This window comes from Pinus tabuliformis, chromosome 6 (genome assembly GCF_031772625.1).
Source record: "Pinus tabuliformis cultivar Carrire ecotype Pingquan chromosome 6, CPIR1, whole genome shotgun sequence".
NCBI classification, from domain to species: domain Eukaryota; kingdom Viridiplantae; phylum Streptophyta; class Pinopsida; order Pinales; family Pinaceae; genus Pinus; species Pinus tabuliformis.
In genome coordinates, this window is record NC_142292.1 from 364369668 (window position 1) to 364396650 (window position 26983).

Below are 26983 nucleotides of genomic sequence, written 5' to 3' on the forward strand. Positions count from 1 at the left end.
AAGAGCATGACCATCATTGAATCTCAAATAGCTCTATAACATCACATGGGACAAAGAAAACTTCCTTGAGAAGGTATGGACAACCACCCTGGATGTCTTTAAGAATGGTATGGGTGTTGGACTTGACTGGATACAGCCTCAAATAAACTATCCATACAAAAGATTCATCAAGTATATCCTTCTTCAAGGCCTAAGAGCCTATTTATAGGCAATATTTCCACATGTGCTTCTTTATCTTTTACGTATGGGACAAATGATTTTACATCATAAGTTTATTCAAGTAAATTTTGCTTTACTATATTTAAGTTCTCTTCCTAAACTGCTTACGTACATTCTTTAGTGTCTCTAGCCCATATAATACAAAATTAGGTTTCCCTACCTTTCTATTCATTGTTGGCATTTCTTCTCTTTTGGAGATAGTACATTAACTTTATGCATCATGACATTCTTTTGTTTTCTAGATCTTTGTTCCATATTTGCTTGAGTATTTTTGGTTCTAGTATATAATTGGTTATTTTCAAAGAAATTTTGAACGATTATTTGAACATGAATATAGTTTATAACAGCCAATTTGTGTGTCATGAAATTATAGTTAAAAATGTTTTTTGTAAGAAAAGCAAGTTACAGGTTTCTTTATTGGGTGTATCATTGAAAGGGCTTTGGGTTGACATTGTAACTAGGTATAGTAATCAAACTTGCACCATATAAAATTACAAAGGTGACTCTAAATTCAAAGGTTTAGACTGTGCTCTCATGCTTTTTTGTTGTGTGTATATATTTTGAAACGTTGATTACACTTTTGGAGATTCTATCCATACATATTTATCTCGATAGAATGATATTGATTAATTTTTGTTTATTTTGTTGTGCAGAGATATTAAGTGTTCCAATATATTGGTTTATCCTAATGGGCAAGTTAAACTTGCTGACTTTGGTGTTGCTAAACAGGTTAGAGCTTTTTTCTAATAGATGGAATACTGCACTTATTTAATGGTTGCCTTTTTCTTGAATATCTTTTGCAACTTGCTATGAATTTATTTCGAATGCTTGCTTTAAAGTTATATTGTTTTATGTTTCTTGAAATTCGACATGTATGGTGATCCAAAAGTAGAGTCAAGTCATGGAACTATTAACACTCAAAATGGATATTTTCCAAAATCTATTCCTTTTGGTTTAGGGTTGACTGCTCATGGCCACATTATGGGCCAAACTCAACATTTTAGAGTTCACCATTTGGCATTGAAGGTTCATGAGTACTATAATCACACTTAGCACATGGGTTGAGGGTTGGACAGGGTCTAGGCAGGTGGTTCACGACAGGTACATCCAAAGGACATATCACACTCATGGGTTGAGGGTTGGACAGGGTCTAGGCAGGTGGTTCATGACAGGTAAATCCAAAGGACATATCACACTCATATTAGTACACATATGGATAGGTTTTTAGTGTTGCAAAAGGATCCCCATACTTATGTTTCTTGAATCTTGCAACAAATATAACAGGTATAGGATGTTGATGACTCCTAAACGTCATGGTCAGGATTTTAAGATTTTACTTTCTTAAAAAAATATCTTTCTTGAAATTTAATCTCTTATGTGAGGACCCTTTATGGAGATGTGTTTATGGTTTGAATCTAAGGCTAGTCTGTTGATGTGAGTAGCATTGGAAGGTCTTCTAGAATTGCTTGGTGTCTTAGCATGTGGAAGACATTATTTGCCTCTTCTAGTGATTTATGTCTTCTTTCCTAAGTTTAACTTAGGAAAAGTACAATAATTAAAGTCAATTAATTATTGTGGACTATTGGGTTATTTTCTAAGGATAAATAATTTAATTATTTAAGTGACTTAGAAATAATCTCAACTGTTGATCTTCAAGATGTTTCTAGAAGGAAGATTCAAGATGTTTCTAGAGGGGAGATTGGGGTTAGAGATTTGGACTCAATGAAGATTATAAATGGAGGCTAGCAATGGAGGTGAAGACACAACGAAGAGCACAAGTGTGTGAACGAGTCATCACGAGAGAGAGTGATTCTCTCTACAATGCGAGTGGCTCAGTGAGCATTGCTCAGAGGAGGAGGAGTGTGAGTGGGTTTGAGCAAATCTCCTTAAAACAATTTTGATTTGATCAAGTTTGAACACCCAAGTCGACCCCAAAGTGATTAGGTGATTCACGTTTCGTAGCCCTTTCGGCGCCTAATCGATTATAGTCAACTTGTTCAGGATGATTAATGGGTATTGTCACCCACCAAAAGTGGGTGACCCCATAAGAGAAAATTTTCTCCCATCATCTCTTCCAGTTGGCTTGCCAACAACCTCTGATAGCCACTACTAGTTGATGACGATGTGCCATTCATATCTTCTCTACCTGCATCAGTCATATGTTTCCTTGCCCATTCGGCAAGAGCACATGTTGGAAGGTGGGCTTTCCATCGAAATGTTTTATTCATTTTGCAATCTAGTGCTTATGTTTGTTTGTATTTGGGCATTTGACATGGATCATTGGGTAACCTAGAAGGAAGAGGAGTTTTGACCATGATCTTGTTTCCTTACCTTAAATAGGGGGGTTAATCTTTCATCCTAGTCTAGTGGGATCTCCCCTAATGGCCCAATGGGTATATGAGGGACACTACTTGGGAAAACCCAATTGAGATAGCGTAGTCCCATCTCTCCCTATTCCATACATACCACTTTCCATCTTACATTATAAGCCCTCTATTCCACCTCCCATCTTTGGGTTCCACTGACCATTGGTTCTTTGGGATTTGACACCATATATCCTCATACTCGGGTAGGGATCAAAACTTTGCACTAGGAAGTTGATGCAGCTAAAAGAATAAGAAAAAGCATATGATGGCCACAAGTAAAACAAAAGAAGATGAAAATGCAAAAGATGGCTGGGGCATACACATTAGCACATGGGCAAAAGCCTAACATGAGCTTTACCTCACTCATTATGGCCATCACCTAATTCCTGAGCAAATGTTACTTTTCATATTATGCGAAGGAACCCTTGCATGTCCCAATCCATGATGGGAAATGAGCTGCCTCATCGTTAAGGGGGTAATAATTGCTACACATCATACAAAGCAAGCTCTAACCCTTTGGGCTATGGGTAGTAATACAAAATAAAAAATCAAGAAAATGTAAAGGCGCACAAGGGGGGTAGAAAAACAAAGGCCAAGTTGGTATCTCATGCATCCACGATTTCTCCCTCTCCACATCTGTACACTCAAGATGAGGAGCCCATCATTGCTGGTTCCTTGACTATGGAACTTGGCCATGAAGTCTTTCCCCATTCGTCCCATCATTATTCACATGATACCTATCAATTGAAGGGTGGACCAAGGACATGTCACTTCCCCTAGGGGATGGAAACACCTAATAGGTGGTCTATTAACCATCCCTACCTAGGGAGGTAACACCATTGCAAGTGCAAAGCCTTAATTTTGGAAGGGAAGCCTTGTTTGAAGTGTCAAATTGCCCATTACTTTCAAGCTTGGTCCACTTAGACGCAAAAATGATTAATTGTACCTAATGATGTAGTTGATAGCACTAGATATTGAGTGTAATTGTCAGGTGGTTCCACAACCATGGCTTGGGCAACTTAACTGGGGCCCAAGTCTTCCAGAGGAGCATATTGACAGTCGCTGGTGGGGCATTGAGAGCCATGGGACTCCAAGCAGCAACAGAACATCATACATACTCATGGCCACTCCAACTCCCACAATGTTCCAACATTTTTTACCCTACATTGATGACTTTTATGTGAGGATGCACCTAGACCTAGCATGCCCTTAGTTGGCTTAGCACTATTAGAGGGATGGTAGTTGATCAAGGGTCCAAAGGAGGATGGTCTCATACTTTGAGACATGGGAGGGCTAGCACCACCTTGAAGGCCCCCAACATTGGGGCAAAGATAGGCATTTTGACCACCTGGAGACCCATGAGAGCACTTTTGTGGCCCAAAATGAAAATTGGGGTCCACAGAGGAGCATTGACAAAGACTTAAGGGCCAACCCTTAGGAGGTGATTTTAGAAGCCTTCTACTCACATCTTGTCACCAAGAAGCCTCAACAGTAGCCCTAGAAGAGCATACCAAGGTTACTTGGGAGCAGGAGCAAAAATGGGGAGCGGGAGCGACATTTTCAGAAACTCTCGGTTCAGGAGCGAATCGGGGAGCGAATTTTTATATAATATATATTTTTTTATATTTTGATGCATATATGTCAACAAAAGCATTTAGAATGATGAATTACATATAAAAAGCATAAAAACATAGATTGAACCATATAACATCAATCATCAAGAAGTTATAATCTTCATCAAACACGTCTACAAGTTAGTAACATACAACATACTGAGTCTCATGATTCATCAATCTTAAAGTTTCAAGCTTCAAAATTCAATATATAACATTTATCATCATTGATCACCAAAGTTGTACTTGTAAGCTAAGTGTAACCATTATAACAAAGAATATCTAACATGAAATGAAATGTTATAAAATGAAATGAAATGAAACAACTTTCAACTTTCACGAAGCATCATATTCATAATTCATTACCAATGAGTTATAATTGCCAACTTCAAACTTCAAACTTAAATTGTCATATATTGTTTACAAAAAATATCATAATAAATATGAAAGAGTCAACAGTTATAAAAACTACTAGAAACTAGAAAAGACAAGTAAATCTATTATCTTCAACTTCCTCTTACTGCCATGAGAAATGTCTAATTCCTGACTAGGTTGTGGTGGTCTTCTAGGAGTCTCCTCCCGCGTAGCCGCACGACCAGAAGGCACATGCCCTCCACGTGAGGATGTAGATGGAGGCGACGACAACAAAAGAACAATAGCTGGAACTCGAGCAATGACATTGCTACTGAATGGTGGGGGTGGCATGGTTGTTGTTGCTTCATCACCATCTCTCAAAAGTTCTTGCTTCCAATTCTTCTAGATGTATAGTGCCATCCTCCAAATTATCGTCCTTTGGATTGTTGTCCCAAATTTTTTATGTTGGATCCTCATAAGCCCGATCACAATAATGACTCAACAACCTCAAGTTGTAGTGCACATAAATCAAGCTTTTTGCCCGGTTTTCATTGAGTCTGTTTCTTCTCACATTATGTATGAAGCTGTAGGTGCTCCAACACCTCTTTGCAGAAGAAGTATTTACAACCCGTGAGAGAACTTCTTTTGTTAATTTTGGCAAAAGTCCCATGCCGCCATATGCTTCCCACCATGTGAGAGCATCAAATCTATCTCTATCTTCCATTGCATGCAAAGAACCAAACAAACCAGTGCAACTAAAGTATCTGCCTAATTCAAGACGCAGATTAGCACACTCTTTGTCAGGGACCAACTTGTTTACTGCTTCCATATATCGTTTAGATACCTTTGGATCTGTATGGGGTTTGATCCTAACCCCACCCTCAGGTGCAGGTTGGCCCAACCAATATGGAGAGTAGTATTTTGGCATAAGGATATACACCAAGGCATGTAGTGGAACATTAAGTTTATTCCAATGTGCACACACACAATTGTGAATCATTGTATACAAGTTGGGATCATTTTTCTGAACAATATCTTTTATTTGCCCCAACATGCTATCCATCTGCTCATGCACCTCCCCAATCATTGGTTTATTTGTATCTGCAAAACAAATGATGCTATAAATGGGCTTGGTAAATCACAATACTTCCCTCACACGTGCCCAAAACAGACCATCAACAACAGTCTCCTCCACCTGTTCAAAACCTTGCTTGTCAACTGCATTTGGAGCCCTGTCCTTTAATACCTGCCAGTGTTGAATTGCTACCATGCTAGCCAATGACTCTCTTACCTTCAAAAGGCGGTTGAAGGTGAGGTAATAGCTAGCAAATCTAGTCTTTGCAATCTTCAACAACTCCAATCTTGAGTGACTGCGGAAAAGATGGGTATTGCTATGATTTGTAATAAATTTTATCATTTTTTTGCCTCTCTTGTACAAATCACCAATCCATTTGTATTGATGGTTCTTAATAATATCATGCATCAAAAGGTTCATTGTGTGAACCAAACACCTAGACTAAAATATGTTAGGGTATTTATCCTCAATAATTGCTCCCCCTGCAAACAACTTGAGTGGGCCTTGTGAAAATTCTATCGCTGCAACATCTGCTTTACTTTTCCTACTTATTCTTCAATAAGTTATTTATGAAATTCCTTCAATAAACATTAAAATAAATTCTGCTGCAGATATCACATCGTAATACAGAAACAGACACATGTACAAGAATCAACACATTGACACAAATATTTTGGACAATAGTCCGCGGAAAAACCGGTGCAGCAAGGGAGGATTTTATTATTCAGCAATTCTTCAGTATAACAAGGTGCCAAATTGGCTTACCCACAGAGAGAAAGTTCTCCAGCGCTTCTCCTAGTCCCAATGTCAGCTTGGCTGACCTCTGCGTAGCTCCCAGTCACTCCGTATCAACCCCTGCTTGATTGCGTCAGCCCTGGGCCTCTCTGCGTCACCCACGCAGTCCCTCTAGTGATTGCGCAGCTCTTGTTGCCTTTGCGTCTACCTCTCCTGCCTCAACGCTGATCTCCAGTGGCTGATCCCTTCTCTCTGTTCCGTACTCGCTGCCTCCTGACTGCTCACCAGACCACTAGTTCGAATTTCTTAGCAAACCCCGCTCCAGAAATTGAACTGACTGATCTCCCTCAGTGTGTCCTCCAAGTGACCTTCAAGCCTCCTCTTATATTTTTCTCGTTGACAAATCAACGATCGAGATTAAGTCCCTAATTAATGGCTAAGATTAACTCTGGTTTGATCCATGACTTTTGGACCCTTCTAACACAGTTTTATATTAATTCACATTAATATTTTATTTTCCCTAACTTTAGACTTAGGGACTTCATTAAAAATATTAATTATTTTAATATCTCCTAAATTGTTTAGAATCTTCCAAAACAATGTTACTTGGGAGCGGGAGCGACATTTTCAGAAGCTCCCAGTTTGGGAGTGAAAGCGGGGAGTGGGAGCGAAAATGGGAGCGGGAGCGACATTTTCAGAAGCTCTCGATTTGGGAGCGAATCCCGGAGTGATTTTTAAAATATATATATATATATATATATATTTTAATTTTTGATACATATATGTCAACAAAAACATGTAGAATGATGAATTAGATATAAAAAACATAAAAAAACATAAATTGATCATTGAACCATATCACATCAATCATCTAGAAGTTATAATCTTCATTAACCATGTCCACAAGTTATTAAAATACATATTACAATTGCAACATGTTGAGTCTCGTGAATCATGATTCATCAAATTCAATCTTAAAGTTTCAACTTCAAGCTTTCAAAATTGAAAATTCAATATAGAACATTTATCATCATTGATCACCAAAGTTGTACTTGTAAGCTAAGTTTAACCATTACAAGAAATAATATCTTAGATATTTCTAAGTCCTAACTTCTAATTGTTAACATGAAATGAAATGTTATAAAATGAAACATGAATAATGAAATGAAATGAAACAACTTTAGTCTTTCACGAAGCATCATATTCATAATTCACAATCATTACCAATGAGTTATAATTGCCAACTTCAAACTTCAAATTTTCATTGTCACAGTCATATATTGTTTACAAAAAATATCATTATGATATGAAAGAGTCAAGAGTCAAGAGTCAAGGACTCAAGACTCAACAGTTATGAAAACTAATAGAAACTAGAAAAGACAAGTAAACTGTAAATCTACATGTGGCCCTTGCCACGAGAGTCTCCAGGAGTATAAGCAGGTCGTGGTGGTCTTCTAGGAGTCTCCCGCACAGATCGATGACCAAAACTAGAAGGCACATGCCCTCCACGTGAAGGTGTAGATGGAGGTGGCGACAGCAAAGGAACAAGACTTGGACCTTGAGCACTGCTACTGGATGGTGGAGGTGTAGGTGGCATGGTTGCTGCAGCTGCAACTGCTTCATCTTCATCCCTTATAAGTTCCTCTTCCAGTTCTTCAAAATGCACTATACCATCCTCCAAATTGTCATCCTCTGGATGATTGTCCCAAATTTTATATGTGGGATCCTCATAAGCCCGATCACAGTAATGACTCAACAACCTCAAGTTGTAGTGCACATAAACCAAGCTTTCTGCTCGGTTTTCATTGAGTCTGTTTCTTTTCACATTGTGTATGAAGCTGTAAGTGCTCCAACATCTCTCTGCAGAAGAAGTATTCACAACCTGTGATAGAACTTTTTTGCCAATTTTGGCAAAAGTCCATGGCCGCCATATGTTTCCCACCATGTGAGAGCATCAAATCTGTCTCTGTCTTCCATTGCATGGAAGGTACCAAACAAACTAGTGCCACTGAAGTATTTGCCTATTTCAAGGTGCACAGCTGCACATTCCTCCCTGTCAGGTATCAACTTTTCTAATGCTTCCAAATATCCACTAGTTACCTCTGCATCTAAATGGGGTTTGGTCCTAATCCCACCCCCTGGTGCAGGTTGGCCCAACCAAGATGTAGAGTAGTATTTTGGCGTAAGGATATACGCCAAGCAATGTAGTGGAAGATTAAGTCTATTCCACCGTTCACACACATAACCATGAATCAATTTGTACAAGTCGGGATCTCTGCTATGAACAATATCTTTTATTTTCCCCAACATGGTATCCATCTGCTCATACACCTCGCCAATCACTGGTTTGTCTGTATCTGCAAACTGAATCATGTGATAAATGGGCTTGGTGAAATCCAATACTTGCCTGACACTTGTCCAAAACTGACCATCAAGAGCGGCCTCCTTCACCAGTTCAAAACCTCGCCTGTCAGCTGCATTTGTAGCCCTTTCCTTTAATTCGTGCCAATGTGGACTTGATACCATGCTAGCCAATGACTCTCTTACCTTCAAAAGGCGCCTGAAGGTGAGGTAATAGCTACCAAATCTGGTCTTCGCAATCTTCAACAACTCCAATCTCGAGTGACTGCGGAAAAGGCCATGGGTATTGCTATGATTTGTAATAAATTTTATCATCTGTTTGCCTTTCTTGTGCAAATCACCAATCCATTTGTATTGTGCATTTTTGTTCTTGACAACGTCATGCATCAGAAGGTTCAATGTGTGAACCAAACATCTAGACCAAAATATGTTGGGGTATTTATCTTCAATAATTGCTCCCGCTGCCTTACAATTAGGAGCATTATCAGTGATGACTTGGATGACATTGTATGGCCCAATACGGTCAATTGTTTCAAGTAATGCTTCTGCAATGTTGATGGCGGTCCTGAACTTGTCTGAGTAATCATGTGCAGTTAGAAAGATGGCACCACTAATAGACACAACGAGAACACTTATCAATGGCTTGCCTGTTACATTTGTCCATCCATCAGATACAATGGACACCCCATGGTCAGTCCAAGAACTTGTCATTCTATTCAAAGAATGTGATATTTTTACTTTTTCATGATCAAGTCCAACGGTTCTTGCCTTGTCATACCCAAGGCTCTTGTATCCTTTAGGGGCATCATTTATGGCAGAAACCATTTCGTGCCAATAAGGTGAGCGAAGAACATTGAATGGTATCCCACATGCATAGGGAAACCTGTAAACCTTTGAATCCACGTCATTCCTACACCCCTCATCAAGGAAATCTGATATGGTTCTATGCCTTAAAGCTGATGATCCTGTGCCTCCATATCCACTGCCTTGGGAGGATGCTGAAGGAGTTCTTTGCAATGTTGTGAAAATCATGATCGGGATTAAATTGGCACGGGGAACAAATCGGAAAAAATCGGAATTATCGGGAAAAAATCGTTTGGTACAAAATATTCATTTTTTTTCAATTTTTTTTAATATTTAAACCATCTACAACATAAAATAAATACATTGACACATAAATATGTTAAAAAAACTAATATATAAGATGTTTAATATCATTTCTAGCGCTAAAATCACACATAACATTGAATCATGTCCTGAATAGTAAGTCCTGACTCTTGAGTCCCAACTCAGCCTCAAAATATTAACAAAAGATATGATAATGTATCTCATCATGCCATAATGTCATATACAATAAAATGAAAGTCTAATCCTATTGATTTCCTCTGCCCCTCTTGCGAGAAAATGCCACAGCTTTCCCTTTCCCTCTAGATGTAGATGCTGGTGCCTGTGCTGGTGGAGATGGCAGTGGAGTCTGATGTGCTTTAGAAGCTGAAGAACTAGAAGTAGGAGCTATAGGAGGTAGACCACGTCCTCTACTGGTGGCAGTGGTAGCCCGGGTAGGTGGTGTCACCTGGAAACATTACAATCTCCCAATCCTGAAATTCTGAAAAACTGATAATTCTGCTGGATTTTGAATGAAATCTAAAATTCTACTTTCTCCATATGAAATCCAATGAGGCTGGAACCACTCTCAAACATCCTAAGTCATTTCATGGTAATGTTAAAAATTTAAGTAAAAGGATGAAAATGAAGATTAAGGAGAATGTCACTTTTACTTTAAGAATTTAACATTACCATGAATAGCATATCCATACTAGGGCCTAGACTTGATCATTAAGCTGCCCCACTCAAAAATTATTTGTTTCTTTCAAAAAAAATTGCATGAAAAAACCCAAAAAAATGTTATAAAACTATGCTGTCGCGACCCCCGACGATTTTTAAAGTTTTTATTGCGATTTTTTCGTTTTTATCGCAATTTTTTCAATAAAAATCGGCAAAAAAAAAATCCGGCGTTTTTTTCGTTTAATTATTGCGATTTTATCGGCATTTTTTCATTTTATCGCGATTTTCACAACACTGATTCTTTGTGCTTGTGATTGTGAGCTTGGTTCAGAGAAACCCCTTGGTTTTTTTGATTTGTTCGGGCTTCCTCCTCTTCCCTTATGTATTTGGCTCTATCCGCTGCTGACACCGCTGGACAAGTTTTGATTCCTATTTGTTTATCTCCATCTCATGGCCTTTTCTCGCAGAGGTGTTTTCTGGCACGGCTGTATGAACCTGTGTAATCACTATTGCAATGGGGGCAATGAAATTTAGTGGTTCCACCCGCTCTCCCTGCTTCAGGCCTATTAACATATTTCCACAATGGGGTTTGGTCTTGTTTAGTTTTTTGAGTCATGTTCACCCTCCTCCAGCTCCTCCTCATCGGGGTTTTCATCAAATCCACTTTCTCCAGCTTCTTCATCCCCCTCTTCATTTTGGCCCCTCTGTTTCCTACTCTCCAGCACCATAATAACCATAAAAGGGACCAAGAAGAGGAAAATGCCAAGAAATATAGCCAGATCCATGATGTTTGATATTTGTAGGCTTTTGAATTTGCAAATTAATTTAGATTTATGATTTTTTTTACTAAATATAATTAATAAACTAAATAAACTAAATTAAACTAACTAAATTACTACCTAACTAAATTAAACTAACTAAACTAACTAAATTACTAAATTACTTACCTCTTTGCAGGCTCGCTCCTTGCTCCTCGGCACTTGCTCCTCGCTACTTTGCTCTTGCTCTCATTCAAGTGATAATGAATTTTTTTTAACCCATTGTGTTTTTAAAACATAATTTTTTTTTGAAATTTGATTTTTTTTGGCGTCCGCGAATTATTATTATTATTATTACTTTTTGTTTATTTTCTTTGTTCCTTCTGCCAGATCCGCTCCCATCGTCGGCCGAATCGCTCCCAGAGCGATCAGGAGCGATCGCTCCTTGATTGCTCCTGAATTGTAATTTTCGCTCCGGGAGCGACGCTCCCGATTTTGGCAGGGAGCAGAATTTTTTTTATCGGGAGCGCGCTCCCGACCCGCTCCTGCTCGGAGCGCGGATTGGGAGCGGGAGCGAGGGGGGGGAGCGCTCCCCCGCAACTCTGTTCCCAAACCATTTCTGGGTATTGGAAATCTCATGTGTTTTAGCCTCTCCACCAATTTTCGTGGCTAGAACACATCCGATGCTACCCCAAATCAACAGGCCTAATGGTTAAGAGCATGTGTTTCTTCCTAAGAGGTCACATGTTCAAAACCAGAGGGGGGTAGAGTATGTATGCCTTCGTAGACTTAGTTGTAGCTGCGTGGAGGTGGGTCCCTTGTCCCACAAACAAGGGGGTCTCATACACCAATTTGGTGTCTGGCTTGGTGACCTTAACATGGATAATAATAATAATAATAATAATAATAATGACTTACAATTAGTAGCATTATCAGTGATGACTTGGATGACATTGTATGGCCTAATACGTTCAATTGTTTCAAGTAATGGTTCTGCAATGTTGATGGCAGTCTTGAACTTGTCTGAGTAATCATACGCTGAAAGGAAGATGACACCACTGACAGACACAACAAGAACACTTATCAATGGCTTGCCTTTTACATTTGTCTATCCATCAGATAAAATGGACACCCCATGCTCATTCCAAGAATTTGTCATTTTACTCAAAGAATGTGCTATTTTTGCTTTTTTATGATCAATTCCAATGGTTCTAGCCTTGTCATACCCAGGGCTCTTGTATCCTTTGGGGCATCATTTATGGCAGAAACCATTTCATGCCAATAAGGTGAGTGAAGAACACTGAATGGTATCTCACATGCATAGAGAAACCGGTAAATTTTTGAATCCACATCATTCCTACACCCTTTGTTAAGGAAATTTGATATGGTTCTACGCCTTAAAGAGATGTTTGTTCTTGTGCCTCCATATCCACTGCCATAGGAGGATGCTGATGGAGTTCTTTGTGCATGTGATTGTGAGCTATGGTAAAAAAAACCCTTTGATTTTTTAGATCTGTATTGGGCTTCCTCCTCTTCCCTTATGTATTTGGCTCTTTGTGTTGCTGACACACTTACACAAGCTTCGATTCCTATTTGTTTATCTCCATCCCATGGCCTTTTCCCACAGAGGTGCCTTTTGGCACGGGTGTATGAACCTGTTTAAGTGTTTTTGCAATGGGGGCATGTAAATATAGTGGTTCTTCCCCCTTTCCCTGCTTCAGGCCTAGAAACATATTTCCACATTGGGGTTTGGTCTTGTTTAGTTTTTGTGACCTCATCATCTCCACCCTCTTCCTCCTCACCAAGGTATTCCTCTCTAGGGTTTTCATCAAATCTAGTATAACCCACTTTTTCATCCTCTTCAACATGATCAACCCTCCTCCTTCTACTCTCCAACACCATAATAACCAAAAAAGGAACCAACAACAAGAGAATGCCAAGCCATATAGATAGGATGTTTGAAGTTTTGAGTTTGCAAAAAAATGGAGGAATGGGAAATAGAGAAGAGAACTTTTTTATTTAGCAATGAACATATAACAAACAAAAATGCTAGATTAGAGTGCATATCCTACCTCTTTGGCCTTCAATCCCAAGCTCCAACCTTCCTTGCAAGCTCCTCAAGCTCCTTCAATCTCTGTCCTCAACTCAAGTTCCAAGCTCCTCTCTCTTGCTCTCTCCAAGCTCCAAACTCTCTCTTACTCTTTCCAACAAAGACAAATGGTAAATAATGGGAGGGGAGAGGGCCTTTTAACCTTTTCCCCCTCCCCTTCCCTCCCTTTCCTCCCTGTCTGCCACTCGTCCCTCTTTGTCCGCCGACTGATCGACCCGTACGTTGCGCGACCTTTTCGCCGATAGGAGTGAAAGGGAGCAGTCAAGGAGTTCCTAAATCGCTCCCTAAAAACCAGGGAGTGGAAATTTTTCTTAAAGGAGCACGCTCCCGAGGTCGCTCCCTATCCACTCTCGAGCAGAGCACGATTCGAGAGTGGGTTTGAGTGGGGGGGGGTGCTCCCCCGCAACCCTGGAGCCTACACATGGATGATGTCATAAAAAACAAGCCTACGACTCACGTGTGTGGGAAATATTTCATATTTTGCCTTGGCTACTAGGTTGGCTTGTGACCTAGCTTGTGGTTATAGCATTATTTTATTATTTTGAGGGGCATTAGGCTAAGTTAGGCATCTAGATTCCGAACTCCTCATATACGTAGAGGAGAGAGTTTCATTGTAGAAAATCATGATCACAACTTGTGTAATTTAGCCTCTTGATCTAATTCAACTTTCTGTTCTTGTGGAAAATTCAGATTTGTGAATGCATTTTGACAGCTGGAGCTGATTTGCTTATCTTTGTAGCTATTCTTTAGATCAAATGGATGGATTCTCTTTGCATATTATTTTGGAAGTGTACCTATTGTTGAATATCTATATTCTACATGTCTAATGTATGGAATATGTTGAATCTAAGGTGTGCTATTTGTGCCCTAATTTGTTGAAAATTTATTGAATGCTATCTAGAAGTCACTATTGCATGCATTATTCATGAATAACATGTGAATAAATATCCTAGTGGTGATCTTTTACTAGCTCTCCAATGAAAATTTCGTTATGCATTTTATACATAATTGTTTGAGTTTTGATGTTAGGGCATCAAGATTTCAACCTCCTTAGAAACTTTTTGGCTATCCTATCAAATCATAGACTCCATACTCCCAAGGAACAAGGGATTGTTCCATTTTGTTGGTGATCAAACACATCTCTTATCCATAAACTCTTCTCTCTTTATTTCAGCCGCTTCAAGGCCAATCTCACTAACTAGGGTTTGGTGCGAATCTGCAGGCAAGGAATATTTGTGGCACTAAAGAGCCTAAACCAAGGTTACTTGGCAGCGGGACCGAGGAGCGACATTTTCAAAAGCTCTCGGTTCGGGAGCGAATTTCTATATAATATATATTTTTATATATTTTGATGCATATATGTCAACAAAAAGCATGTAGAATGATGAATTAGATATAAAAAGCATAAAAAACATAAATTGAACCATCTAACATCAATCATCTAGAAGTTATAATCTTCATCAACCACATCCACAAGTTAGTAACATACAACATATTCAGTCTCATGATTCATCAATCTTAAAGTTTCAAGTTTTCAAAATTCAATACATGACATTTGTCATCATTGATCACCAAAATTATATAAAAATTCTAACATGAAATGAAATGCAATGCTATAAAATGAAATGAAATGAAACAACTTTCAACTTTCACGAAGCATCATATTCATAATTCATTACCAATGAGTTATAATTGCCAACTTCAAATTAAATTGTCATATATTGTTTACAAAAAATATCATAATAAATATGAAAGAGTCAACAATTATAAAAACTACTAGAAACCAGAAAAGACAAGTAAATCTATTATCTATTGCTAACGCTTGGGCCTCTTGCCGCCACGAGAAATGTATAATTTTTGAGTCTTGTTGGAAAATTAGGATCTTTGTCATTAATATCACCCTCTAAGCATTAATATCCAGAGGTATCTTTGTCATTACCTCTGGATCTGGATGGGGATCTTTGTTATTAATATCACCCTCTAAGCATTAACATAAGATAGAAAAAACATAGCATGTCAAGTCAAGATTTTGTTTGAGTGATGGGTACATTTTTAGTGGAGTCATGATAGGAGTTCGACAACCAATGTCACTAACATCAAGGTACATAGAGGGATTGGTGCTCTTGATTAAATACGAGTTCCATACCCTAATACATGACAAAATCCAATGGAAACATTGCAATCCCCCCAATCTTGAAATCTTGAAAAATTGATAAGTCTACTGGATTTTGAATGAGATCTAAAATTCTACATTCTCCATATGAAATCCAATGAGGTCAAAACCACTCTCAGACATCCTGAGTCATTTCATGGTAGTGTTAAAAAATTAAGTAAAAGGATGAAAATGAAGATTAAGGAGAATGTCACTTTTACTTTAAGAATTTAACATTATCATGAATCACATCTCAATACTAGGGCCATAGGCTTGATTATTAGGCTACACCACTAAAAAATTATTGTTTCTTTGAAAAAATTTGCATTTGGAATGTTTTTGCAAAAAAGGTTAGGGAGCGAAAATTTTGCTCACGGGGTTGCTCCCGATTAATTTATGGTATGTTCTATGCTTAGAGCAATTTACTTCAATTCTTCTTATTAGCCACTGTTTAGCAATCACATAAACATAAAGTAAAGTGCAGATAAAACATTAATAGATCGACAGAAAACAAGCCAAGATAAGAGACACCGGATGTGGCGGCTAGCCAGGGACAAACCCCAATGCGGGGAAACCCTTTGATCAATTCTTCTTTAATCTTCAATAGTTCAGCAGAGAGAGAAATCGTACAATAGTATAGATCCGTAATTTTTATGCCAACAGCAAAAGATGCCCTAACCAACACTTGTAAAGTGGATCAAATGATTCACAAATAGCCTAGAGTCAACCTTAGTCAACTCAGCCTTCAACAAAAATGAAGGACAACCCGAAACAACCCAAAGAATATGGTCAAAACTGGTCAACGTCTAGGTAGCCCTGTGGTCAGCCCTAACCAGTTAGCGCTGGTCACTTCGTGGGTCAAATCAGCTCCACAAACAACAGATCAGATTGCGACTTGCTTGAGGGAGACTCCCCACACTAGGTCGCAGTGAAATAGGCTCCTTCGCTGGTCAACGCAGTCCTCCTTTGCTTGCTGCACCCTAGGTCAACGCAGAACAAACCCGCGTCCTCCTCCTTGTTGTGTCCTTCTCCTTGCTGCGTCCTCCTCCTTGCCTTCTAGCTGCGTCCTTCTTCTCCTACGTTAGCTGCTCCTTTGTTAACCCAAACAAGAAAGGAGAGTGAGAGAGAAGAAGAAAGGATGAGATGAGATGCTATAATGACTCAACCTCTCTTCTATTTATATGAAACACTGGGCATGTGTGCCACACACTTAGCTGCTCGCCGACCTTGACAATTTGTCAAGTAAATAGAAATAAATTCATATCTCCATAAATAGTTGTCAGAATCGGATGATCTTTAGATCAATCCTACACCCCTTGACGAGAGGAATCAAGGAAAAATATCAGCTGCCATAAATAAGATGACCCACATGGAGTTTGTCCCTAGTTGCCAAATTTAACACTCCCGAAATTCGCTCCCTACGGGAGATATTTTAGGAGCGCGCTCCGGGAGCGGGTTCGGGGGGGGGGGGGGGGGGAGCTGCTCCTCCGCAACTTTGGCCTAAACATCAAGAGGAGGGTATTTGCCACAAAATCTCTTCTTTTGGTGGGCATCCACTTCAATCTTGTCCATACTTTTTCTGCCCTAGTTGTTTGCCCTAGGGTAAACCCTAGTCTAGTCTTGCTTCAACTTAGGGGCTTGTTTGAGGGTTTCATGTGCTTTGATCTTGTTCACATACATTGTTGGAAACCCTTTCTCCTTGCCTTGACCTTTCACCATCCAACACTCAACGTACCAATCAAGCACTAGGTCTTGTGCCTCATTTTATAGGTTTCTATAAAGAAAACGAAATTGCCTATTAGAGCCTTGAGCCTAAATTTTGACTTTCTTATAGAATCATTGTGTCACTTTGTACCCTAACCTTAGAATGTCCATTAGGTGACCTTCTCATATATAGAGACTCCTCCCATCGGTGAAAATCCGTAAATGACAGGGGGTTTTGGCTATGGTGACAATGTGCCATCACCCCATTGCTGTCACTTGGTCTAGTGTTAGCCTTGTAGGGTGCCCCTCTCCAAGGCCTACCAGATTTTGCGGCAACAGATCCTATTCAACTAGATGAACTATTTAGTGGAAAAGTGGACCTCTTAGTTGATCTATCAGTTGACATTAAAATGCTAGGTTTGATCACAAATTCCAACATCCCTATTTAAAAATTAACACAACTTCTTGGAGGATTAGGGGCTGACATTATCTCAATGCTGCAGTTTAATGACAACTTACTAGAAGCTTGAGCATAGATTGACATTTAACAATGTGTCTTTGTCAACGACTTCATAAAGATATCAACAATTTATCATTTGTCTTGCAATAAATAAGAGTTACCACATTCTCTTGCACCAAATCCTTGAGGTAGTGTGCATGAAGCTCAACATGCTTCATCTTGTTATGTGCAAATAGGGTTATGAGCTAGCCACTTGTATTACACTTTGATTGCCACAATACATTGTTGTCGATTCCATATGAGGAAACCCAAGTCCCACCATCAAGTTGTGAATTGAAACTGCCTTGCTGCCAACATTTACTGCTCCTTCATGTTCAAAATTTGTGGTTGATAAGGAAACAACTCATTGCTTTTTACATGACCAAACAAACATACCAGATGCTTGATGAAACACATTCAAATGTCAACTATTGATCATCCCCATCACTAGTGCAATAAGAGTTTGAATATTTGACCAATGGATTCAAATTTCTTCTACAATAATTAATGCCAAGCTGATATGTATATTTGATATTTTGAACAATCCTATTTGTGGTCTTCATATGGCTGCCCCTTGGATCTTGCATGAACTTGGAGACCAAACTAACAACATAGGCAATATCAGGTCTACTATTTGTCAAATAAAGAAGGATGGCAACAAGTTGCCTATACATTGTAGCATCCACATTTAGAGAATCACATTCCTTAGTTAGTTTAACTCTTTTTTGAAATGGAGTAGAACATGGCTTGCAATTTTCCATTTGAAATCTCTTCAAGAGATCTAAAGCATACTTCCTTTGAAATATCAAGATACCATCATCCAACTACTTAACTTGTATGCTAGGAAAGGAATGCAATGGACCTAAGTTAAAATTTATCCATCAATTTTGCTTGTAGATCATAAATTGAGGCACCACTATTCCCACCAAATATATTATTTAATAGATCTCCATCTTTCACATGCAAGACATAAATGTTGTGATTTGATTCACGATGCTTGAAACTAAGTTGAAGAAAGAAGCTATCAATCTTCTCATACCATGTCCTAAGTTCTTGTTTCAAGCCAAAAATGGCTTTCTTCACTTTACACACAAGATTTTCATCATTCACAAAACCTAGTTGTTGCTCCATATATATATATATATATATATATCTCATCGAAATCCCCATTTAAGAAGGCACTTCCCACATCCATCTATTGTAGCTCCTCATCAAAATTAGTAGTAAGAGCAAGAACGATTTAGGCAAATTCATCTTCGCTACAAGGGAAAATGTCTTTATGTATTTTATAACTTCATGTTGAGAAAAACCCTTTGTGATCAAGTCCTAGGTTTCGGGGTTTGGAGGAATGGGCACCACAAAAGTGCTTTGTGGGCTTTAGAACCCAAGGTGTGAGCTTTGCCCCCAATTTGGTGGGTGTGGAACCACAAGGAGTTTTGTTGATTTGACCTTTGGAGATTGTAGAGGACCCTAAAAGGAACTAGGGGCTGCAAAGAACACCAAAGGAGGAGCTCTAGAAATGAAGTTATTAATTTTTATATATTTCTGTTGGGCTGGCGGCACATAAGACAAGTTGGCCTGCTTAGATATGTGCCCTCAAGGGATGCGTTGGAGCCCATGTAGGAAGTGTATAAATAGGAGGAGTTTGGGAGCTCATTTCTCACATCCAAGAAGCATAAAATCATAAGATAAGACGTCTGAACTTGGCGCAGGTCTGGAGCATCTCAAGTGAAGGGAATAAGGACTAGTTTTGTCTCCTTTTGTGACTGTCTTGAGGGTCTCAGAGACTAGGTGCAGAGCCAAGTAGGTGGAGGACAATTCTGGGCTGCTGGTGCATGATTTTAGATGGGATCTCTCCCTGTTTTATAGGCTGAGCTCTGTTTGATTGATTGCAGAAGGGCCGAGCCCTGTACCTTGCCTTGGAAAGGTTGCTGTAAGGCCTAAACCAAGGCTGGAACCTCTCCTAGAAGGCAGCGTATGGGAGCAGAATAAAAGGTGAGGAGGCTGCAGATTTTGAGAGGAATATTGCAGCAAAAGGAGGGACAAACAGGTCTGTTGGATGCCCTAACAAGTTAGTGAAGCTACAACAGTGTGCACATGGTCCAGAGGTATGTATTTGATGTCTTGTAGTTGTTTGGATGTGTAATGTCCCTAATTAATAATTTTGCTAAGTGAAATTCTCAATTTTGCAATTTTGACGAATAATAAATATTTTTAGATAAATAAAATTAGGAGAAATAAGTTGTGGAGGTATTAAATAAATTTTGGAGAAAAAGAAATGGTTGGGAGTTAGGAAAAGAAGAAAAATTAAAGTGAACATAAGTTGTGGAGGTTACCAAAAAGGGAAATCGAACCATGGGAAGAATCAAACCATGGTATCAAAGCATAGTGTGAGAGAAATCGAACCATGGTATGATGAAGGGAAATCAACAATAAAAGGAAGGCTAGAGCCTCATTTTGATCATTCTATTTTGGCATTTCTTTTCAGAATTGAAGAGTTTGCTTGAGCTGCTTAGACAAGTCAACCAATGCTGTTTAGCACGAGGAATTTCCAAGCAGAATTCCACCCTCATTTCAGAGAACTTCGAGTGTCTCCCTAGTGAGAAAATTTGGGGACTCCAATTTAGGATTTCCGGAGAGCTTTATTGTAGGTATTCACTTAGTTTGCCACTCCTTGGGCATAGAGGCAGTTTGAGTTGCTCATTGGAGGATCAACTATTGTGGGTTTAATTTCCAGCTTTTTTGCAGGGGTTGAGCAGTAGTGTTTTACTAGGTATTGGAGCTGATTTTGGCCAAAAGTTTGAGGAAGGAATTTTACAAGGATTTGGAGGAATTTTCCTTTAGGGAAATTGTGCATTCTTGCAGCAGTTTGATTTATGTAGCTCACTGGTAGACTGTGAAGGGCTACATGCAGATTTTTGGGTTTCAGTGACTGGTGGATTCAGCCCAAGAATTTTCTGGGTTTTGTGAGAGGAGTTCATGGTTAAAATTTCAGAATTTTCCGGGCAATATTTGGGTCTGAAATTCTCATTCTTATAGCAGGGAAAATTTTTGGTTTAGCTGGGATTTTCGCACTATTTGAGCATTCCGAGTCAGCTGGAATTAGCTCAAAAGATTTCTGGGTTTTATTGGTTGGGGTGTGAGGAGTCTCTTTCTAATTTTTCAGAAATTTTGAAGCAGTTTTGAGGGTTCATTTTGCAGTTTTCCTCTAGCAGCAGCAGTAGCAGCGACAATATTATTTTTTTGGATAATTTGCACATTTTGGGGCTTTCCGGGTCAGCTGGAAATAGCCCAATATTTTTCTGGGTTTGGTAGATTTGGGTGAGAGAAGCTTCCAGTTAATTTTGTGGAATTTTTGGAGCAAATTTGATGGCATAAATCACAGTTCACCTCCAACAGTAGCAACAAAATTTTATGGGCGATATAGTGGGACAGATTGAGCCATTTCAGTTGGCGTTTGCTTAGATTTTCACTTGGGTATTGTATGCTTGCATTAGCAAGCCCAAGATCTATCATTCTACTCTATTGTAGTCAACTCCAGAGAAATCTTAATAAAATAGCTCACATTTGTTGCTACTATTCTATGGTTTATTGATCTATTTTTGCTTGTGTAAAAATTGTGCTTGAATGGTTGTATTTACTTGTAGTAGCATAGAGCATTATTTTGGTATTCATTGTATTTCCTAGTTTGGGATATTTCAATGGTATCAGAGCATGATCTTGGCCAACTGTGGGGAAGCTAGCGGAATCATGGAGGTGTAGGCATGCATGCACAGTGATTGGTGAAATTTATGGGCATTACAATGACACAAAATGGGAGGAGTAGACAAGAAATCATGGAGGAGATCCTTAAAAACAATGAATAGATGATAGAGATGTTAGCCCAATTGTGTATCAGCAAGGGAATAAAACCAAGCTATCCTCATCCTTATAATTGAGGCACTAGAGGTGCGCATGCCACGGGAATGAAGCCACTTACACCATGTGGGAAAAGTTAGCAGAATAAAGGCACCTGACCTCCTCAAGAGGTGTGGACAGGACGAGAGCAGTTAGATGATGGGATTAGGAGGAAATCTTACTTCCTATCATGGGGCCTAAGGCGCAGGTACACTGACAGCGAGCCTGAGGAGGAGGTTGAGCAGGAGATTGAGGGCACGCAGGATTGTGAGGAGCACGTGGATACACCCAGTGTGACACAAGAGCCACCCTTGTTGGAGTTTCCTTTGGTAGCCCCGATTGACACATTGGTGGAGACAGTTGAGCATACATCCATTGATGAGGTGCCAGGGGACACAGAGTTACCCACCATTGATGAGGTGCCAGGAGACATATCCCCAGTTGATGAGGTTCCAGGAGGCACATAGATACCCAGAGTTGTGACTGAGTTTACAGATGTTAGCTGCCCACAACAGTTTCATCATCTCTAGGTCGACCTTCTAGCATTGAAAAAGAAGGCCATGACAGTGTGAGAGACCATTCTGCAGCAGAACAAGGAGTTGGATGGCATGAGAGCAGTTTGTGTCGAGACAACGACCAAGTTGACTCGCGTTGGGGAACGGTTGGATTCCCTAATGGTACAGTTAGAGGAGTACACATTGGAGCGTCAGAGCAACCCTCTTCAGGCATACATAGGTAGGGATGATAACACTGTTAGGTTACCTCTGCACATTGGGGAGAGAGAGGCAGAGCTACCTAGATAGATCTCATGTGTTGACCATGATTGTGAGATGAGGCAACATGAGTTGCACAGGGTGCAACGTTCGCAAGTTGGATGGCGTGAGATTATGAGTTGGTACCCAGTGGAGTGGGCTAGATTTTAGGAGACGGTGGTAGTCGAGAGTAAAACTCAACAAGATCTTCCAGACATTGGGGACACTGGAGACCCAGGATGACATTGAGATACAAAAGGGGCTTCTTACCATATACTTGAGGCTTCCTACCATATCCTTGAGATGAAAAATGACGGTTATTGGGATCTAGGTGGGATTCCCCATCATATCATGGATGTCGCTGGTGAGGTCATTGGCGGTGTGACGGATCTAGTGACTGAGCATCCACACACTTTCGTATCTCCATCAACATTAGTGATGGGTTGGGTTGACAGGGGAGCAGGTAGACTCTGCATGTTGTTTAAGCATGTTGGTTGTGCATGGAGTCACAGGATGATCAACATACTGTGGCAGGAGTTTGTTAGAGGAGGTGGCATTGGCAAGCTGCCAGATAGTGCCTTGTATGGGGCCGAGGGTTCTCCCCAGTTATGTGGGGCACAGTGGTCATGGAGGAGCAACACAGTGGTGTCATTGCCACTAGTACATAGGGGGATTCACCTCTCGTGTCTCTCAGGGAGATTTTGGAGGCAAGGCCCATACATCAGAGGGTATGGTGATGCGACAACGACGGTGGCGATACCAGTAGGGTGTGAGTCAAGACATTATCTCAGCTTTAGATCATGGCATCTAGTGGCGTGTAGGAGCATGCAACATCGAGCAGTGGTTTGCAGGTGAGCACGTAGATGCATGGCGGTGTGTTGTGGTGCGTGGATTTGCACCATGGAGTGGGAGGAGCGACTTACACCACATCGAGTTTGCTAGTGGAGTGGCAGATGCATTGACACATATGGGATGCCATATGGTACAGGGTGGTATGACAGTGAGCGTTGGTATCCAGTGGTGCATGGAGTTGTGCCTCAAAGTTCAGTGCTATGCAAAGGAGTGTAGGGGTGTGTATTTATGTACAACAGAGCATGATGATGCACAACAGGTTGTTGGAGTGTTGCCACCAGAGAGATCTCCTGACAGGGATATCAGACACACCATTAGGTTTGGCACACCTAGATTTGGAGAGCAAGTTGATCACAAGGCTGATCGTGAGCTTCCATTTATCACTCTCCAACATTGCACACTGACACAGGGGACTTGGCTATTGTCTCTTGATGCTCTCATCATGAGAAATAAGACCCAGGAGGTTCATCTAAGACAGTTGGATAGGACACAATGCATCAGGAGAGAGGCTTTCCAGCCATGGCATATGGTTAGGGTGCGAGTTGGCAGGTGCAGGCTTGGGGATGGTCCGATCTACTACAGGGGTAGCACGTGCTCCACCCTTGAGCCCACATTTAGGGGGATGCATGACACATGTTGGGCGAGACATTCTAAGATGTCTCAGGAGCATATACAGTGGTTGGTGGACCCATCTTGCAGGTGGATGTTTAGACTCCAGGCAGTTTTGGGCAACACCTACAAGAGACAAGATAGCAGATCTCACAGTGTGGTATGGCAAGCACAAGGCAATCTTGCACACACTAGACTGATTCAAGATGTATGGAGTACATATACTGATTACATGTAGGGACCCGAGACGTGGTATGAGTTGGTGCCAACAGTTGTTAGGACTTTGTCGCAGCTGATATGGCTTATGGGATCCAGGGATTCGGTTGGATGATTGGTCACTCTATTTTGTGATGAGCGGGATTAGGGCAGAGAGTGACTCAACTCACTCTTGGTTTGACATATGGGGGAGCATCGAGGCCTTTGTCACATGGCAAGGTCGATTTTCCTTGTTACTGCTCCAGACCGAGATTGGCAGTAGATGGCTAGACATTGATATCATGGAGATGCTAGGGTAAGATGAGCTTGGCCTTCACAGATTTTTCGCCATCAGGTTCCAGGAGAGGAGGATACAGTCTGCGCACGATGGGAAGTATGTCATAGTCAGAGTGGTGCAACGTCAACATGGTGGCACCCTTCTGAGATTGGCATGGGATCCGGGCATCATAGGATTTCATGGTTCAGCTACCCTTAGGGGTGATTTGGTTCCTACAGGGGGAAATCATTTAGATCTTCCATTGGGTTTTAGTGGTTTGTTATTGGCGTGGGGGACTTCACCAACATGACAGGTTTGTCATCAAGAGGATACTAGGGGAAGATCATGCGAGAGATACTTCATCCCCACAGGGATTGTGTTGTGTCTTTAGGAGTTTACTCTTGGAGTGCATGAGGTTGACTACTTAGTAGGGCAACTTCATGGGAGGTTGACAAAGTCCTACATTATCATGTTGCTCTACTTATTGATAGTATGCAGAGGGCTTCTGTTACCTATATTTGGTTGGACAATGAGTAGAGCAAGGTGTGCTTCACATTGATTAGGATGGCTTGGGATCCTGGTATCGAGGGATTCCTTCATGTCGAGCCAATGCTGAGATTGGGGATGACTCAATGGTACATTTGGGACCTTGGTATTATTGGTGGTGATCAACTGTCAGGGAGGGCACTTATTCAGCATTGCTTAAGGACAAGCAATTTTTGGCGGGGAGGACTGTAATGTCCCCAATTAATAATTTTGCTAAGGGAAATTCTCAATTTTGCAATTTTGGCGAATAATAAATATTTTTAGATAAATAAAATTAGGAGAAATAAGTTGTGGAGGTATTAAATAAATTTTGGAGAAAAGGAAATGGTTGGGACTTAGGAAAAGAAGAAAAATTAAAGTGAACATAAGTTGTGGAGGTTACCAAAAGGGAAATCGAACCATGGGAAGAATCAAACCATGGTATTAAAGCAGAATGTGAGAGAAATCAAACCATGGTATGAGGAAGGGAAAGCAACAATAAAAGGAAGGCTAGAGCCTCATTTTGATCATTTTATTTTGGCATTTCATTTTAGAATTGGAGTTTGCTTCCGCTGCTTAGCCAAGTCAACCAATGCTATTTAGCACAAGGAATTTCCAAGCAGAATTCCACCCTCATTTCGGAGAATTTCGAGTGTCTCCCTAGTGAGGTTATATGGGGAGTCCAATTTAGGATTTCCTGAGAGCTTTATTGTAGATATTCACTTAGTTTGCCACTCCTTAGGCATAGAGGCAGTTCAAGTCGTTCATTGGAGGATCAACTATTGTGGGTTGAATTTCCAGCTTTTTTGTAGGGGTTGAGTAGTAGTGTTTTACTAGGTATTGGAGCTGATTTTGGCCAAACGTTTGAGGAAGGAATTTTAAATGGATTTGGAGTTTCCCTTTAGGGAAATTGTGCATTCTTGCAGCAATTTGATTTATGTAGGTCATTGGTAGACTGTGAAGGGCTATGTGCAGATTTTGGGGTTTCAGTGATTGGTGGATTCAACCCAAGAATTTCCGGGTTTTCTGGGTTTTTGAGAGGAGTTTATGGTTAAAATTTCAGAAATTTCCAGGCTAATATTTGGGTCTAAAATACTCATTCTTATAGCAGGGCGAATTGTTGGTTTTGCTGGGATTTTCGCACTATTTGAGCATTTCGAGTAAGCTGGAATTAGCTCAAAAGATTTCTGAGTTTTATTGGTTGGGATGTGAGGAGCCTCTTTCTATTTTTTCAGAAATTTTGAAGTAGTTTTGAGGGTTCATTTTGCAGTTTGCCTCTATGTAACAACAACAACATTATTTTTTGGATATTTTGCACATTTTGGGGCTTCTGGGTTAGCTGGAAATAGCCCAAGATTTCTCTGGGTTTGGTAGATTTGGGTGAGAGAAGCCTCCAATTAATTTTGCGGAAATTTTGGAGCTAATTTGATGGCATAAATCATAGTTCACCTTCGACAACAGCAACAAAATTTTTTGGGCAATATATTGGGACAGATTGAGCCATTTCAGTTGGAGTTTTGCTTAGATCTTCACTTGGGTATTGCATGCTTGCATTAGCAAGCCTAGGTTCTATCATTCTACTCTATTGTACTCAACTCTAGAGAAATTTTAATAAAATGGCTCAGATTTGTTGCTACTATTCTATGGTTTATTGATCTATTTTTGCTTGTGTAAAAATTGTGCTTGCATGGTTGTATTTTCTTGCTGTAGCTTAGTGCATGTTTTTGGTATTCATTGTATTTCCTAGTTTGGGATATTACATGATGCTAGAGGATAGAATGTTCAGGTTGGAAATATTGTGTTGGGTAATCTCAAGGTTGTTGGAGGGCAACAAGGAGGTGCTCAAAGGAGCCCTAAGTGCAGTATAGGGAAGGACACTTGGACTGCTAGGAGAGGTAGATTGTTGGACTCTCTAGTGACTGATCTTCGAAGGATGGAAGGAGGCCAAAGTGAGAAGTTGGATCAACCCAAGTTCATTGTTGGAGAAGGACATCTTGAAGTGATAGGTGGCAACCCTCCTGCCCGAAGTTTGTCTTCATTGGAGCAACGCAGGAAGACATTACAGGGAAGAAGTCCCAAAGGAGTTGAGGAGCAACAACGGGCAATTGAGAGTTGTTCACAAACGGAATTGTGAACAACTCGACA

The 26983-nt window shown here is 40.2% G+C and overlaps 1 protein-coding gene across 3 annotated transcripts in view; it reads left to right on the forward strand.

Moving 5' to 3' along the window:
- The window catches only part of LOC149258808 (uncharacterized), a 75650-nt gene that overhangs the window by 10238 nt on the left and 38429 nt on the right, over positions 1 to 26983 (forward strand). For all 3 annotated transcript variants that reach the window (XM_089416352.1, XM_089416342.1, XM_089416361.1), the window contains one exon: positions 873 to 948. In XM_089416352.1, coding sequence (XP_089272478.1) covers positions 873 to 948 — 76 coding nt within the window. The remainder of the gene's footprint in view (positions 1 to 872; positions 949 to 26983) is intronic.